At 29.0% G+C, this 19,816-nt stretch overlaps 1 protein-coding gene across 2 annotated transcripts in view; it reads left to right on the top strand.

Moving 5' to 3' along the window:
• CrzR (corazonin receptor) overlaps positions 1-19,604 on the top strand; it is a 100,184-nt gene extending 80,580 nt beyond the window's left edge. The window contains exons 2-5 of one of the 2 annotated variants that reach the window (XM_088274698.1): positions 10,022-10,205; positions 13,855-14,045; positions 15,431-15,546; positions 17,886-19,604. In XM_088274698.1, coding sequence (XP_088130824.1) covers positions 10,022-10,205; positions 13,855-14,045; positions 15,431-15,546; positions 17,886-18,192 — 798 coding nt within the window. In that variant the 3' untranslated portion in view covers positions 18,193-19,604. The remainder of the gene's footprint in view (positions 1-10,021; positions 10,206-13,854; positions 14,046-15,430; positions 15,547-17,885) is intronic. The other variant, XM_088274699.1, reaches the window with a different exon arrangement.
• The last annotated feature ends 212 nt before the right edge of the window (positions 19,605-19,816 follow it).

Genomic DNA, 19,816 nt, shown 5'->3' with positions numbered 1-19,816 from the left:
AAATTACGTAACGGTGAATTCTCACAAAAATGATAGAAATGAAAATGTTGGCACTCAATAAACGTTGATTGACATCCAATAGTATGACTGTTATATCTCGTAATATCTTAAATGAGAAAATAGTTCAGTTTATTGCTCTGTATAAAAAAGTAATAAAACTGCCTGTAACCTAAATCAATAAATTACATTTATATCAGAATTTTTCCACTCCAGAGAATTTCCAATGGTAGCAACATTAAAAACAGATAGTTTCAAGAAAAATATTGATATTTTTCTAAGTATTTGATCATTTGAACACTAAGCATTTATTTTAATTCTCCTTAAATATATCACTGAAATGTTCAATTTCAGTGAACTAAGCCCTGAGTTTCAATAAAACTGAGACTCAGGGCGACTTTAGGTACAATTGTGAAAGTAAATCTTCGACAGGCAACCATAAATGCCATTTCAACGGCCAGACGCAACTTAAATAGCAATAAACCAAATTTTACAAACTTTGTACTTAATTTAAAGCTTTTTACAACAAAGCTTTTGTCTACAACAAGTAAACGTATTAAGTAAGCTTTATAATCACGTTTTATGTATAACTTACTGAAGAAAAAAGTATTTACTTGTCTTTAAATTACTCCCTTGTTTTTCATATAATGCACTTTGGCAGGCATTGAGTGTGAGTTGGACGTTAAATTGAAAAACAGGCAAAAGTTTGAAAAGTAATCTGAATGAATAAAAATTTAATTGTTAATTACGTTTTAAATTATTTTCCAGCATGTAAAATAATTCGGAAAATAATATCACGTTCACCAGCGAAGGTAGCGAACTTGAACCAAACATGTCATTTGTGAACTTTATTAAAAATACGTTATGTAATTGAACACTTTTTTAAGGCATAACTCGCAAGGCCTTTATTTAAAGAAGCTTGTCTCCGTGTCGGTTAGAAGATGGGGAAAAAACACCCATACTTTTTGGAATCGCTCAAAATATTGTAAAATTTATTTAATTTATGTAACGCATTTATATTTTATTTGTTGTAGGAATATATATTTTGAAAATGCGAGGATGATTGAGTCACTAATATTACGAAAAAATGAGTGAAATAATTTCTCTGTGTTAATTTACCAGAGATTTATTTGGTTCGGTATGAGCTTAAGTACCACTTATTTTAATTACTTCTCTATTCAAGTCTAATGGGCAAAACGCTATAAAACCAACGATAACTCAGCGAATATAATACCGTCAGTATAATTTGTTGGAAAACGTGCAGAAAAATTAATAAATCAATCGGTACTTTATTTGCAGTCGATTTGAAACTAAACTGTGTCATAAAATGTTTGATTTGATTTTTTTCGCTATTGGTAAATGAGATGTCATTACAACATGTCCCTCATTTAATGTGAGTATGTCCAATTTTTGAAAAAGAAAAATTTAAATTGGAAACATAATGTGCGAAATAAGGTATGCAATTGACCTGAATTGACGAGGCAATAAAATAAAGATAAATCAGATTTCGTGGTGTTTTGTTAAGATAATATGACAAGACGAATCAGATAAATAAATAAGCTATATGACAAATCTTGTTTGACATAAAATACTAAATCCATTCCGTCTTTTGTATTGTCGTATCTACTGTTTTGTATTTAGGGATGAATATTTTAATTTATTATTAATTATGCATATTCACTATCATTTTAAAGACATATAAAATAAATATGCTATTAATCTATGTACATAAAAGGCGTTCTCAAGGAGAATTTTCTTAGGTCACTGATAAACATTATTTCAAAACAGATTAATACTCGTATCTGCAAAATACTCATTTTTTTAAAAACCGTATTCATCCAATATATCAACAAATAATGCACGCTCCAAAGGGGGATATTTAATAATATATATATAAGTTCTCCCTTCCCACACACACACACACACACACACACACACACACACACACACACACACACACACACACACACGCACACACACACACACACACACACACACACACACACACACGCATACGCAGTCGCACACACAAATGAATATACACACTTATTCAATATATTGATACTGCATTCACCAGAGGTCGGATCGAAGAAGGGTTAGAAGGGTTTCCTTCAAATTCAATGTAGGTACGTTGATTGAATAAACATATATGTGTATTGCACATAATGTACCAGTATAAATATGTACATATACATTTACAATAGCCACACACTAAGCATCACATGAGTAAATGGGTCACTCGTGTACAGACAGATAATCCCTATTTCTCACAAATGATTGGGAACCGAGAGCACGCTGGAGACGAAATTAGGTGGTAGTTGAAAGTAGGGGAAGATTGATCAATGTGCGTGTAGCTTGGTAGTGATGGGAAATACATGAGAGGATTTTTTATACCGCAGATCAGGCAAGTCGAATACAAGTCCTAGTTGCAGTACTTACCAAATCGTATTAAATTAAATTTTTATTTTTGATTATATAATTAAAATGTAACTTTGTTTTAAAATCACATTAAATATTTAATAATAACTTAATTATAATGTCCACCGGTTTCGAAGCATGCCCCTTTTTTATCAAGACTGATTAATGCTAAAACACTATCTACTTAGCAAAATTCAAAATATTTTGGTTGCTAGGCAAAAGAGTTTGGGTAGATCTCAAGTGACTTGTTGTTTTATGTTGATTAGCAGTCACAGTCAAAAGGGATCGGGGATGTTGAGTGATTGGAAACGTATTTAATAAGGGACTTTTAGAAAAATCGATTACTTGTGTATTTATAAGTTATATTTTATTATTAATTCCTTTTTAATTTATAATATTTCTAATTAATCTAATTTAAGTTCTCCCTTGCGTGTGTGTTATATTGTATATATTAAGACCTTTACTTTTATCAAATGTGTGATTATATACATATAAATATATATATATACATATTTTATTATTCATTTGAAATTGTAATTTGATTTCTTTCTGAAATTGTAATTATTTTGTAAAGATTTTTTCCCATACGAATCATTAAATAAATTAATAAAAAAATAAATGTTAATATTACAAAAAAATGATAAATTATACTCAATAAATAATGTCACCATAATTGGAATAGAAACTGAAATTTGTGAACAAGTATTTGGACACACTCAAAATGTTGTTGATAGATATTTCATCTCAAGGTAAAACACCTATAATATAAATATTTCAATAAAATTCGTTTTTGTCAAAATTTCTTGGTTTGACTAAGTCACATACCGTAGTAAGCTCACAATATTTCAAACAGATTGTTGTCGCCTTGTTTTGAATATTCACTTAATGCTATTTTCCATTTCATTTCAGATTTTAGTATTCGAGGGCGAATATTCCAAAGCCTTCAATTTATCGCCACAGATTTGAGGCTTTATAACTGGTAGTAAGAAAATGGAAATCCTGCACGCATTATATTATATTCTTGTGTATTTAATCATGTTAGAAAACTAGAAGCACGTTCAATAAAATACAATTCACGTTGTACGTGAATTGTATTTTATTGAAACACGTTTTTAGCGATAATTGTATTTTAATGTTTGTTGGACACAGCAACATCATTTTTTTGTGGTTTTTAAATTTATCAATTCAAACACTAAACGTCGTATAAAACCGTATCTAAAATTAAGAGAAATAATGAATAAAAAATTGTGACAAAGGTGTGCAAAGAATGTGATTTGGTGATGAATGTTAAAAATCCAAAGTTATGTTTTTTTTTCAAAGATGAATCTAAATCTGGTTTAATTAAGGGAAATTATGGGATAATTTTGTATATTTGGAAGTATGTTTTCTAGGGGTGGAAAGATTAATAAAAAGTAAATGAATGCTGGAAACAAAGTAAACGGTACACTGAAATCACTTGTAGCAAATAAAATGCTAACAGTGGAAGCATAACTGGCAGTACACAGCGGAGTCCTGGTACTAATCCTGATGCATGAAAGTAAAGCAATGAGTTGTCAAAAGAAGGAAGAAAGTTGACTAAAAGCACTAAACATGCAATCACTCACACAAATGTGTCACAAAATAGCTGTCCGAATAGTAAAATAAAAAAAATTGAATATCATCGATATATGTATTATAAGTACCAGTGATAAAATTAAGAGACGTGTGTTGAGATGGTTTGGATATCGCTCACTCCTTTCAAGAACGTCATAAATAAAAAAACTTGATTTTTCAGGAGAACGTTTTTAAAGTTTAAAAATATAATACAATGTATTAAAAATAAATATCAAGCCACTTATTGAACTTTTAACTGTGCAACATATCTTTTTTGGTAAAACCTGAAGGTTTTTTCTCCATTTGAAAAATATTTAGAATATTTCAAAAAATAATTAAACAATACCTTTTCTTCAAAATGCAAAAACAACACTTTCTGCCCTGTAGCGGGATATTAAGATAAAAATATGCCTCTTTTGCTGGGATATAGTACATTTTCAGGGCATTCCGAAAACATGCACAGCTGAAAATTGACGATTTTTGATTTATGACGTTCTTGAAAAGAGTGAGCGATATGTGAAATATGTGAATATGTGTAAATAACTTTGGAAGAAAAATAAAATATTTTGATTCTTTCAATATCTAGTTATTTTTTATTATCACTTAAATTGTAATATGGTTTATTTTCTAATTTATCAAATAAAATAAAATAATAGATAAATTACGAAAAAAGTAACATTTTGCTAACCCTGATCCTGCAGTTCCCAGAATAAAGAAGTCGAAAACATGCTTGTCAGCGGAATACAAATTGTTTTTCAGGTTTCTTCAAATTATTTCTTCCCTTCGCCTACATATTCTAGTCGCAATCCAACAGAGTCAATATAATCAATGGTTTTCTAAAGGTACACACACATACATACGTTCACGTAATACGTATTACCGTACCACGCGCGATGGTGGTAGGTACATTCGGATGAAAACGAAGAAATATTTAAGATTTGGCCTTTAATAGTTAAACAGCAATTTCACAACTATTTATTTAATTTTTTATATATTTTTTATACTATAGTAAAATATGAAATATGATTGGTTTAGCATTTTCAATCTTCATTTAAAAAAAAAAAGTATTCATTAAGAATATTTTTGCAATTTGTAAGAATTTCGTAATTTTTAATAATCATTTTCGATAAAATGAAGAAACGTGTGTTAAAATGGTTTCGGCATGTGAATCGAATGAATGAAAAAAAAAGTAAAACAAATTTATGAGGCGAATGTGGTTGGTTATAGAAGTAGAAGAAGACCGAGGAAAACTCGGCACAATCGGGTATGTCAAATACTTGAAAGCGGACGGGTAGGAAGTGGAAATAATTGTCGGGTATGTTTGAGGAGATGCATGAATATGGAAAAGGCGAAGAATGTTTGCAATGAAAGAGTCGTGTGGCGTTTTATTATTTCTGCTTCCCCTACGGTGAAGCGGCGTGATGGTTATTTAGCTTAGATAGTAAGTATAAAATGTCCTTCGATCTCATTAAAGGATTTTTATGGACACATAAACGATGTACGGTAGTATTCTTTTAAACGAAGTGTGAAGATTTTTCTATGATTTCAATGTTTAAACTCACTTTTTTTAAATAACTGGTTAAATAGTATGCTACGTTAAAAAAAATTACATTTTAATGCGTTTTCTAGTATGTACAAATAATCCGGAGTTCGAATCTTGTATATAAATAAAAGGGTCTCTTGTAAGTAGAAGCTTTTCTCAATCTAACATGGATGGCTGTTGTGAACTGTTACGTACTTTCTCTAGTTAAAAAATAAATAATTTGAATAATTTATAAATAACTAGAAAATTTTCAGCATTTACCTTTCATTTTTGTTGATATAATGAAAATATTATGCATAATAATTATATTATACAGTCTATAAGAACATCCCTTTGAACATTATTGAACATTCCCAACATACTGATTACTAATTTTAATGTTAAGATTTTCTTTGTTTCGACAACATGAAGTAAACCTCAAACATGTATCGACTCTGTATTTAATTTTTAAAAATGTAAACAGGGTCGGGGTACAAATAATAATGCTACCTGTATTTTTGGAATATTATTTTAACATCCAATAGATTGAGAATATCAAATTAATTCTGTATTTTAACGTGATTTGAAGGGTTGGAATTTGTGAAAAGGGTAAAAGGTTTGTGTTGATTTTCGATGTTTACGTTTCTGATTGAATTTTATTTGAAATGAGATATAGTAATTCAATAACAGGTTTAACGAAGTTTTAAAAAAAATATATCATATTTGTGGTAATGTTTTTTTAGAAGAGAAATATATATTCAGTTTTTCACAATTTTTTGTAAAATTTTGAAATACCGGTTGCATAAAAAAAGCTTGTGTTTCCATCAATCTATATAATTTATAAATGTAATGATTTTTCAAAAACTAAAATCATCGAAATCTTTGAAATTTCGACATAATATTGCATTCGAACATGCACTTGTTACATGTTGTGATTTCCTCATACAGCATTATTTACCAAAATGGCAGCGCCATCTGTTGAATGTTTCATCAACACACGCAGCGTGATGGTGGTGAATTGGTTATAAAAAGTTGAAATAAAAGCTATAAACTTGAATCGAATAAAAAATATCTTACTTTCTAATTTACCAACAAGCCGCTTTCACTCAGGGGTAGGCAGAAAGAATAGTTCCCACAACAATCTGACTTTACACACAATCTTCGCCTCTTCCACATTCATACATATTTTATTACGACTCCTGACCTGATCATTTTCAAGTATTAATATACTTGATCATGACAAGTTTTTGTCGGTCTTCTTCTGCTTTTGTAAAATAAAATATCTGTTTTTAAATAATATCAAACGAGAAATCTAGAATCGGTTTAAAAAAATTACATCAAAATAACTCTCAATCAGCTTTAGTACAGCGAATAAAAGCTGGAATTTGTGGTTTAATTTTTTCTTTCCCTTGTTCTTTTTATTAAGTGTTTTCTTTAATAAATTTACGATTTTCATCCGACATTCCGTATATGAATTACGTTTATTTAAATTAACTTTAAAAGCGGTTTTAAAATTAGATTTTTCCTTGAATTTCTAGCGTTCCGTTCACAAAATCTTATCGTAAAATCAATGACTAGTCCTCGAGGGGATTTCACGATAATGACGCAGCGAGGGAGATATGGCGTCGCGCGGCCACAATTTGCCTTGTTTAATGTAGCGTTTTAATGATGCTATTGCCCATGAAGAATTAATGTGAAATACTCTCAAGAATATGAAATAATATTTCAGAATAATTAGAAACGAAAAAAATAATTTGCTTAACAATGTCCAAATTGGAACATTCGTTATTCATTACTTAGAGAAAATGTGAAATATAAATGGAGGATTTTTAATTTCATTAATTGATTCGGCTGTCATTTAGGGTTTAATATCTACCCATTTTTAATTTATAAATGACAAGATAAATACCATTTTTTATTAAAACGTATGCAATGATGTAATCAGCATCGTTATAAAGTGTTTGATAATGATGTTTAATTGATCGAAACACGTGTCATACTAGATTTTTTTTAAGTGTTATTTTTGAAGTGATTTTTTTTTCGTTGACTTCTAAAACACTGATTTTCAAAATATTTTGCGTTTTGAATTTTTTCTCAAATGCTCATTTTTTTTGCTTTGGAATTATTCAAAATACGATTTTTATTTAAATTTAAGAAAGATTTAACCATTTCTAAATGAAAATTATCAGGCATTTTCTAGTATGTAGAATAATAAAGGAAATATTTTTACATTAAATATTAAAAATATTCTGCTTTTAAAGAGTGACTTTTTTTTTAACCAATTTGCCAAATACGAAGTTAATTTAAAAAAAATGTTGTTAATCTTTTCAATTGAATAATAAATAAAACTAATTTAAAATTTAGTATTCTCGATGTCAATCAAGGGTAGAGTGTAAAATGATAATCTACTTACAACACCATATAGCATCTCTTAATCCCTGTAAATACCCAAACTCCCATATAATTATCTTAAAAGGTTTCTTTATTTTAATATATCAATAACAATAATGATACCTTTAATTATATTCATGAAATTCATGTTATATGCCAGCAACAAATTTTATATTTAATCCCACCATTTTTATTTTAAAAATACATTTATGTATCCCAAATAAATATACATTTACTTTTTGAAGTAAAACATACAATTTTCCTAGTTAAATAAAAAAAGTCCTGAGCAAACAATCCATTGTGATCGTATAGAAATTCAAAGGCTTTTTATGTTTACTCATATCTATTTTTAAATAAATATAAATAGTAAGGACTCCACTACGTGACCACAATGAAAAACAAAATGTAGAAATACCTAAAAATATTTTCGGGAGAAAATAACTCGTTTTTATACAAACTTATGTGTTTACTTTTTACTTCCTTTATTCTCCTCTGACAAAAGCTACCATATCTACTTGATATAATATGTAAGTAATCCCTTATAATTAATGAACAATAGATTAATTTTTGCCGCACAGCCTTTCAGGAGATAATGTCTTAACCATCCGTCCATTTCATATTGTTTCACAAAACAGGTTTTGTACAGTTAATTTTACGACATAAACATCAGTTTTTTTTGGTGACGTATTTTACGAGTATATAAAGTATTTTTAACCATTAACTTATTTACATAATATATATATATTATATAGTATGGAGCAAAATAAATCACCCTATTGGAAGAATTTATAATTTTTGCAAATAGTGCGGTACGTCAATCACATTTGACGTTTGTTAATAAGATAGATGCAGTAGTTAAAGCAAAATTAATAAAAATCTCAGGCAAACGTAAATAACGAACGATGACATGGGCCGTTCGACCATTGGATCAGGTTTCTATGAATTTGACTATAGATCGTAAAAAAATATTTATCAATAATCACATGTTTTGAATGTATTGATACAAAACAAAAGGATTCCGTAGTTTATGAAGATAAAAAAACTTGCTTTTATGATTTTCAAAACTTTTTTTAAGGGGATTTCAAATCCTTCTTATAGGTTTGGAGAAGTAAATCACTCAAATTCGTACCAAACAATATTCTCAGGTCGACACAAAGTAGCTAAAGCGCGGTATAAAAGTTACCTATGTACCTGTTGAGACTAAAGTACGAGTTTTGGATTCTCACGTGCTTTTACGTGCTGAATTTGAAATATATACTTAGGGAATTTAAAAAATTAACAGAAAAAACCTATTACTCTTGGTATTATTAAACGTAAGACGCAAGATGCTCTGTATTATTTGTATAAAAGTTGCGGTATTATTTAATGGCAAATTATTTAAGAACTGCATGTACGAAATTTGTCATATTATACGTGTGTATTTTTAACATTATGAAGTATCCATATATGGTTACATGAACAATGTTTACTATTAACAACTTGTGTTAAAGGGTAAAATAAATAATGACCTATGATTGCACTGCTTATAATGCTTACCTCTACTCATATAACAGAATCAGAAATTTATCTGCCCTATAAATGTTTGAAATATGCTGCATATTTATATTATTTCATGTAACTAAAAAGAGTTTCAGGACTAACTGTGATATTTATGAATATTCGTTCTGGATGGAAACTCTATTACGTATTACTGCTTTTTATTAAAATTAACTCTCTAGTTTGTTGAGGTATAAGATGATCATATTATGTTTTTTTTTTATAAAATACATGCCTTTATATTTAATGTTTTCTGCCTTTATCCGTAAAATGCCAGTATATTTTTAAAAATCATCATTTTTGAAAATTCTAGTGATTATTGTAAAATGTTTTGAAATTGGACCATATATAGAACTACCAATAATTTGAATAGTATGGTTGGCAATCATGGTTAGAATTGGTTAATGTAACACGTGTGTTAAGTGATCACTTAAATCAGCCTATAATGGTCGTAATTCCCGTAAATGTCCAGACTTCCATACTCTTCTTCACCTAATTTGCGATGTCAAAATAAATTTAAAAAAGTTTTAACATAATTGAATTTGGGATATTTGTTATTTTCAGATTCTGGTGTTCCACGAAGCCAAAGGTCCATTTGTCGAAGACTTCTATCAGTGTGTAACGTATGGAGTATACACGGCCGAGTGGCAAGAGCCGCTCTACACTACGCTTTCTCTTCTCTTTATGTTCGTCATTCCCCTTCTCGTGCTCTCTGCAACCTATGCTGCTACATTTAAGGCCATATCAAGTAAGTTTGGAGTATGTGAAACGAAGGATATATTTACATTGGACCTTTAATTATCAACGTGAAACCCTCTCAAGCCTCAAGCTATTCCAAAAAGCCGAAATTTCTATTTTACTTATTTAGTAAAGAGGAAATACATATTTTTTTTAGTTAGGATTTGAAATATTGAACATTTAAAGTAAATTTTACAAGTGCAAAAAAAACTAAATAATCAACCATCATACCCTTCAATCGCATAGAGAAAAAACGCCATATAAATTGGTCTCTGCAAACAATCTTTATAGATTCATTGATTTGGCGTTTAATATGTAGAACTCCATTTTAATTTATGTATTAATTTTAAATCAAACCCAGATTTTTTGAGTCTACTCAGTTGTATTTTATTAACAAAAACACATAAAAAATTATATTGTGACAATTGTTTCGCCTTGTTAGGGCATTATGAAACGCCCTAACAAGGCGAAACAATTGTGAGAATATAAATTTTTTATGTGTTTTTGTTAATAAATACAACTTAGTAGACTCAACAAATCTCTGTTTGATTTAAAATTAAAACATAAATCTTTATAGAGGCGGATGCTACTAAAATAAGACTTTTAAGGCTAGGTTTTATTTTTATTTATTATTATTTTTATTTTTATAAATGTATAACTAAATGCTTATTTTAGCTATAACAGAATTTTTTTTTCGTAAGATTTATTTTATATGATTTATTGCAATTCCATATGTTGAAGTAAACAATTCAAGTTTCGATAAAACACGTGGAAAAATTGATAGGATAAACTTATTTTTTGTTGTTGTTTGAATCAAGTGTGTTTTCATTTTTCCAAAGTTCAGCTTACATAATATTTGAACATCTGGGGCTCGCAACAGCAATCTTAAGCTTGACAAATTTAATACTAGCTTCCTGAAACTAGTAGAAAAAAATTAAAACGTTTACAGAGTTCCATGAACCGTTAATCATTTTGAGACATTAAAAAAATAATACAAAAACCAATTAGTAAAAAAATGTTTTCTCATGAAATTATTTAAGACATTATTTTGCTGACAGAATCACCAAAAAAAAATACACGTCTATTTTTTACGAACCGAAAATGCCTTTCAACAAACGATTTTTCTCAATGTTCTGAAAAACGACAAATCACTTTTTTACTGGAACAGCCTTCAAACTAATATAATGCTTATGGAGAAAATAAGGAAGAAAATTTGTGACTTTATTGAAAATTTATCTTCAAAACAACCTGTGGCTTCCCTTTGACGGAATTATTTCATTTTTTCAAACATAACAAAGACGTAATTCCGAAATCCTTTGAGATTATTTCTACTGATATATTTTTTTCTTTTCCGATTGTTGAGTTACTACTGCCAGTAATTCTATTACATTTAAAGAAAATACCTTTTTGATGAAATATTTTCTTTTATGGTTTTTCAATTATTCCAGTTCCCATGTTTGTGTAAAACATACTTCAGTAACAATATAGTAACGATATTTGAAATTAAAGCTTTAATATAAATAAATTAAAACTCATGACCTTTGCAATAACGTTGAGATACTAGAAAACATTTTATTACAAAAAGAATTTTAAAATAAATCTTCCCTTCATAATTATTGAACATTTTCCGGGACTATTATAAAAAACAAAGGGTTTGCCTTCATGATATCAAAACCTTGTTAATTTGACAATATACTAATTTTATATATGCTCGATGCACCACTAAGGGCCGATGAGGATCCTTTATCTAACTCTTATTCTCACTCGATGGTACACAGGGCACTACATTTTTAGAAAAAAAGATTTAATTAATCGTAAAATACACAAAGGAAATTTACTATTAAATTAAGTCAACTTGAGCTCAAGATATTAGTTCACTGTAATATTGAATTAATATTATAATAAAAATTATTTTCTAAATTTAAGATGCAGGTTACTAAAATAAAATGTTCGATGATCATAAATATTTAACAATATAAAATTGAAATTCAAAGAGTCTTGAGGCAAATTTATTGATACTTCACTGCACAGTCTGCTTCAAATGGAACAATAAAGTTCTTAACAAAAGAGCTTTTAAGAAAGTCATACTCGTTAAATAGAACTGATAACGTTTATATAAGATAATCAAGGTCTTAAATCAGTCTGTAAATTTATTACAGTACCATCAAATCCTTTTAAGCCTGTGAGTTACAAAAACTTTTGAACTGTTATCCTAATTTTAAGAAATCAAAAGACCTACAAAATGTTATCTATTATACGAGTTTATTATTCATGATGCTATATAAAACAAGTATATAATGAATTAATTTCTCTATTATGTACTTCCAAACGAAAATCTTTAAAAAGTGTGATTTATTTCTCTGTCATTTTTTGAGATTCTGTATGAATCATATTGGATAAACTGCTGAAAATGATGTTTATCGGGACTTTGTTATTCTATGCCATGTAATATATGTTTCACGTATTTTTTGTTTATGAAAATAATTGAGTACCTGAATTCGACTTCTTTTGTCAAATTAATTCTTTGTATCAAGATTTGTCCTCCTTTAAAGGAGACATTACATAAAATAACACTGTCACATAAATAACAAAAAATAATTGGAGATGAATTCGGGAATACGGGAAATATTCGTTTTTTTCTCAAACACACAAAAAACTTGATTTTCAGAATTTGGGTTTCTATATCTCCTAGAAGGTAACAAACGGTAAAAAAGCAATACTCTGTAGAATGAATGCAAGGACATATTTTTAACAAATCAAATTCTCCCTTTTCTGGCTTAAACTTCAACTTTTAATGTGCTTTTTAGATGTCATTTTTTAAAGTTTGCAAACTTTGGATTTATTTGGTACCTCTGAATTTGTTATATTGGCTTCGTTGTGATTTGAATCTAACTTTCCGGTATAAAGAGTTGTTTACAAAAAAATGCGACTTTCAAAAACTTGCTTTTTATAACCACGACCTTTTTTAACAGAATAATTTTCTCTCCATTTTGAGACGTCAGACATTTTTTTGATATTTTACAATTCCATAGTATTATTGACGACCAAATATATAAACTGGTTAGCTAAGACGATTTTATATCGCAGTCAATTTAAAGTTCACTAAGGTATGGCAAGGTGTAAAATATTATTTTAAAAAATTCCGAATAAAACGATTTCATAAAAATGATGAAAATAACAACCAATATAATGACAATTTAAAAAAAAAAACTTTTACATATGTATATTTGAACATATGTAAAATTCTTCACTGAAGTATGTATGTATGAAATAATAATGGTTAGTTTAAAAATATACCAAATTTGTCAAATACCGCAGTTAAATATTCGTTATATTAACAAACTTTATTGAGTGATACTGAATTGTTAAAAATAATTGTTTTAATTTTTTTACACAAATATTATTGCTTTTGAAAAAAAATGTATATAATTGTACGTTTAAATAAATTACTACTCGTTAAGTTTACATTTTGGCTCAGTTTAAAAAAAACATATTTAACATTGTTAATTAATATGTTGTTAAAAGCATTTTATCATGGTGATAAAAATAGTAACGTTCTATAAAAATTAAGAAAGTTTTTTTTATTCCTAATAACACCCTATCACTCTTTTTTGGAGGGTCTTTTCATACCTATTGGTAAATATGATTTTAATTTGCAGAAAGTGAAAAGGTCTTTAGAGAAGAAGTAGCTGGAGGAAGAAGACCAGACCTGAACAGACGACGCCTAATTCACAGAGCCAAGATGAAGTCCTTGAGGATATCCGTTGTGATCGTCGTGGCCTTTGTGATTTGGTGGACGCCGTACTACACAATGATGATAATTTTTATATTCGTAGACCCCGATGATCATGTGAGTTTATTTTTTTTTCTCAAGTTAAATATGCCTCTAGTTTTAAAATAGTTTAAACAATATTCAATTAGTATTTAGAAATTTAAACAAAGACAAAGAAGAATATAAAAGTTTGACTATTTAACGAGCTTTTGACCTTTCAAAAACTAGTTTTAGTGCTAACTTTATTTTTATGTGTCATTAATCATTCTATTCATGATTGACAACCAAGCTACTGAAATGTTTGGAGCTCATATCACTCACTCCTTTCAAGAACGTCATAAATCAAAAATCGTCAATTTTCAGTTGTGCATGTTTTCGGAATGCCCAGAAAATGTACTATATTCCAGCTAAAGAGGCATATTTTTAACTTAATATTTACCAGCTACAGTGTAGAAAATGTTGTTTTTGCATTTTGTATTGTTTAATTATTTTTTTAAATATACTAAATATTTTTCAAATGAAGAAAAAACCTTCAGGTTTTACCTTAAAATATTAGCTGGACAGTAAAAAGTTCAAAAAGTGGCTTGATATTTATTTTTAATACATTGTGTTATATTTTTAAACTATAAAAACGTTCTCCTGAAAAATCAAGTTTATTGATCATTATATTATTATAATACATAACTCATACATCACTTCATGTGCGAACTTGCTGCTGTATCTATGGTTGACTTGAGTAAGCTTTTAATTTAGACGACCATTCTAAATGTATCTAAGATCCTTACTGAATTATTTAACATACTGGGAGACGCCTAGCCCGTAAATAGCGTCGTATAACCTGCAAATATTGAGATTCCCATAATCTTATCCATCTATTTTGAGATCTTTAAAAATGTAAGTGATGGATGTACGTGGAAAATTTTACGAAAAAGGATTTGGACACAGCTAAAATCTTGTAAACTTTGTGGTAAATATAGATTCGAGAAAAAGACAGAAGAATTACATTATATCTCACCAATAGATGTCTCTAGTGAAGTTCTAGTGATGCAAGAAAAAGGTTTCTAAATTGGTTCATATATATAAAACTTCCAAGAAATTGAGAAGTGTGGTTGTCAATAAAAGGTAGAATTCGTGAATGTTACAAGTGTAAAGTGATCACTCAAACCAGCCTTTGACGGTCGTCAGCCCCATTAATGCCCAGACTTCCATATTCTTCTTCATTTTTGATGAGATGTGAAAAAAAATATTTATAAATATGAATACGAGAGATTTTTATTTTAAATTTTATTTTTTAAGATAAATGTGATCCCCATAAATAGTTTGAAAACATAGCATAATCTAATGTATGTGTTTATGTATAAAACACGTTGCATATGTTATTAATTGTTTTTAATTCGACCTCCAATGATTATATAAATAAATTTGACCACTCAAATTCGAAATGTATTTATTTTGTTTTCCAGATTAGCGAAGAATTGCAAAGTGGGATATTCTTCTTCGGCATGAGTAACAGTCTGGTAAATCCGGTTATATATGGCGCCTTCCAAATGTGGCCAGGACGAAGAAGAGGAAGTCAAAGGTAATTTTTTGCAATCCATCGATTTTTAATATTAAAATTATATACTTGCATGATAACATTTATTGGGTTTTATTCATTACACACGACGAGTTTCTAAAACTACCGCTTTTCTTCGTTTTTTTTTTAATTACCTAACGTCCAAGTGACTCTGAAATCTAGCTACGGCTTATGCAACACCGATTATCATGTCCCTACTCAGACTTCAACTTTATAAGTTTCATAGCTTTTGCCTACCCGTGAGTGGATTTACTCTTTATGCTTAAAGTTACTATAATTTCATGTTATTCATAAGTGAAAATTCTAGGCAAAAACACTCGCAAAAACTACCGCTGTTTTCGAATACAGATTAATAGTCAGGTGATTACAAAAACAAATAAAACAAAAATTGTTTTTTTTTAGTTTTTCTATTTACCTGTCGATGTAAACAACTGTAGTTTTCAAACTTAGTCGTGTGTAATGAAATAAAACTTAATATGTGGTATAAGACATGTGTTAAATTGTTAAAATAATCAACACGTCATTCCACAAAGTAAATGCCGAATCAGTAATTAATATTTCGATTTATAATGCATTTAATTAATAAATATACTTACGTATGTATTTAAAAACAGATATTTATATCTGAGGTAAAACTCAAATCAATAATTGTATATCTGATTTTATTTTATAAAATTGCCACAGGTTTTGAAATGCATATTTTATTTATTATTTTATCACTTGAATAATGCTTTGAAATACAATGCGTTCACTCTGTTGTCCGTTTCTAGAACTAACATTTGTACCTTGCAAACAAGTTTTCTACAATTTTCGGGTTTTGATATTTGATGACAAGGCACGTGCATAATTATGTAAAAATACGTTATTATTTAAAGTATAATTTTTGCTAATTATATATTATTGTAATTTTTTATAAGAATTTTTGAAAAAGTGTTTAAATGTGATAATATGCAACCGTTAATAAATAACTACCCTTCAAACTTAACGAAACCCCAGAAAAGCATAAAGCTTTCGCAGTTTTCCGAAAGAGCGTGCATATGTGTGACTAAAATAATTTATTTCAAGTCTTATATTTTATGGAAATCCACTTTTAAATTGTGTTTTAAAACGCATTTGTGTAAAAATATGAATGCAAAATTTAAACCTGATTTTTTTATTCGTACTGGAAAAACATTCGTTCTTATTTAAGGTATACCTCATCCTATTCTTATAAGAATGTGAGTGTTTCATCGGCAATTTTTTTAAAAAAAATAATATTTTAACGATCAATAGAAATTAAAGGTTTTTTTCTGTAAATTGCTTATTTAATGCAAATTCTTAATTTCATTAATTGATTCGGCAGTCATTTTGTGGTAAAATCTATCCATTTTTAATAAATGTTTTACTTCGTGGTATTTACTAAGTAAAACATTAATTAAAAATTCTACATACATAACCTGATTTATATTATTTTTTGCCCATTATGTAACACTTATTCTACTTCTTCGAACCCTTATCTGCACCAGATGGTGCATAAGGCACTACATAATATAAATGCAGAATAATCTTGTTCGTTAACACATGAAGGAAAGGTGATCAATCCTCTCGTTCATGTACCAGTCCAGGGTAGTATTAAATAAATAGTAGAGTGAAAAAATCACTTATATTTATTTGACACCCCCTGGGAATCAAACCCAAGACCAAGGCACGGACCAGGCCAAGCGTGCTGATAATAATTATGTAATAATACATATATATATGTAGCCTCCGTAGTGTAATGGTCAGCACGCTCGGCTACCGTTCTGGAGTTCCTGGGTTCGATTCCCAGGGAGGGTTTAATAAATATAAGTGTTTTTTTCACTGTTATATTTATTTAATATTACCCTGGACTGGTACCTGAAGCGGAGGGCTGATCACCTTTCCTTCATGTGTAAACGATCAAGATAACACTGCGTTTATATGAAGCAGTGCCCTATGCACCATTTGGTGCGGATAAGGGTTTATAATGATATATGTATACATTAAATGTATATAACTTCATTTTTCTCCCATTTAAGAGACGCCCTTTTCAACATTTCTCCGTATTTATATTTCTTACTTATTTATTTTTAACAAAAATGTTAATAATATTAGTATATAACCACTCACCGAGATTTTTATGTCTACCGGAAGGCCAGTAAACATAAAAGGAGATCCGATAGACATAAAAATCTCGGTGAGTGGTTATATACTAATATTATAAACATTTTTGGAAAAAAAAAGTAAAAATGACTAACGACAAAGTAAATGCTTTAAAAATTAATAATATTGAGAATATTATATTTTTTGATATCTACCTTGATTAAATTGTTATAACATTTCAGGGAGGGTTCAATTATGAATCACCGCTCTACGATGACTCAATCTATAATGCGCCAAGGCAGTACGCGAATCGTGATAGATCGGCTGCCGATTCGCCACCTGAACGATGGAGAAAGCATGGTGGACGAGGAGACAACCCTGGTTCGCGCCAACTCCCACTGCAACTCGAGGGAAATGAGGCGCCAGTCCTCCGTCAACAGGGTCATCACATCAAAGGTCGCAAACTCTTGTAAAAAGGGCGCAATAGCCAACAGTAGAAACAATAACTTAATGCCCCATAGTATCAATGGCGCCGTCACCAGAGTATGAAATTAAATTAAATTTCTTTTCATCTCACCAATAAATGTCTCTAGTGAAGCTCTAGTGATTCATTAACAAGGTTTCTAAATTGGTTTATATATATATAGAACTTCCAAGAATTTGAGTAGTGTGGTTGTTAATAATGGGTTGAATTGGTGAATGTTGCACGTGTGTAATGTGACCATTTTAATCAGCCTATGACGGTCGTCAGCCCCGTAAATGCTCAGACTTCCATATTCTTCTTCATCTTTGATGAGATGTTAAAAAATAATATTTAAAATAACTCCTTTAATTGGTGACAATCCAGATTTGCGAACAAGTATTTGGACAGACTCAAAATGATGTCTTTCAGTATGAGGTTTATTTAAAAAAATATATTTGTACCAAGTAATATGAACTTATGATTTAGTAAATTTTCGCATTTTAAAAGCCATATTATTAAACTGCTTATGTGGCTATGGCATGATCAACATGTTTGTTAAGGTGTTGGGCGGGAAGGGTAATTTTACCTTTTCACTCGACTCATCGTAAATTGCATGTAAGTTATTTTTACGCATGACTTTTGCGGCATCTTTTATTCTCACATCGATGTATACAGTATGGTTAAATGTTATCACTTCTTTTCAGAGATGTTTATCTCTATTGTGAGCGCGAATCCGCCCGCAGATAGTGTGTTAATATTTCCTCGTTATTTGCTAACTGATGCGATAATTCGAACATTATGCAGGTTTGGCGAAATATGTTTATATACTCACATTAATATATAAGACAATTTTTCGAGTATACTTCGAGAACTACAGATGGCCTCACTTACAGTTTAAAGTGTAAACTATTTTTTTTAATATTCAACTGAATATTTAAATTATTTCAGTTTAACTGGAAATACTAACTGTTCGTATAAAAATACAGTATTTCACATATTGATGAGAAAATCTCCTGTTTTTACATTCATCATCATCCGATTTAAAAAATAAACTCAAAATGTGATTTGTATAGGTGTTTTAGGTTTATATTCAAATTATCGTGTTATTCCACAAAGTACAGGCCAAATCAATAAATAATAAAAATCCTGTGGATTTATTTTTATTCTAAGGCTATTTTATGTGTGGTTCTTTTCTCTCTATGACATCTTTAACGATAAAGCAACAATAAAATGAATAATTTTTTGTCGAAATTCAATTGATAATCCAATTATTACTTAAAAATCTTGCATTTAATTTAACAAATAATAAAAGCTAGCATTCCGAAAGAGTAACGTGACTCTTAATATATAACCTTGTTTTATATATAACCTTGATTTATTTATATTATTTATTGATTCGGTATTAACTTTGTGGAATGACATGATTATTTTAATAAAAATTAAACACTTGAATAATCCACTTAATTGAGTTTTATTTTTATTTACGACTTGTTTCGAAAACGACAAGTGTTTTCATCTTTTGGTACAAATTAAAAGTTTTAATTTGTACCAGAAGATGAAAACAATTGTCGTTTTCGAAACTAGTCGTAAATAAAAATAAAACTCAATTAAGTGGATTATTCAAGTGTTTAATCTTGATTTACTTATCTAAAACAATATATTGTACCGTTATTGCTAAGAAAAACTATTCGGAAAAAAATCATTTCAAAA

Source organism: Brachycentrus maculatus, unplaced genomic scaffold (assembly GCF_059751285.1).
Source record: "Brachycentrus maculatus isolate JH-2025_06_01 unplaced genomic scaffold, ASM5975128v1 h1tg000708l, whole genome shotgun sequence".
Lineage (NCBI taxonomy): Eukaryota > Metazoa > Arthropoda > Insecta > Trichoptera > Brachycentridae > Brachycentrus > Brachycentrus maculatus.
Note: the sequence above shows the minus strand (reverse complement) of the source record. Positions and strands in the feature narration are given on the sequence as shown.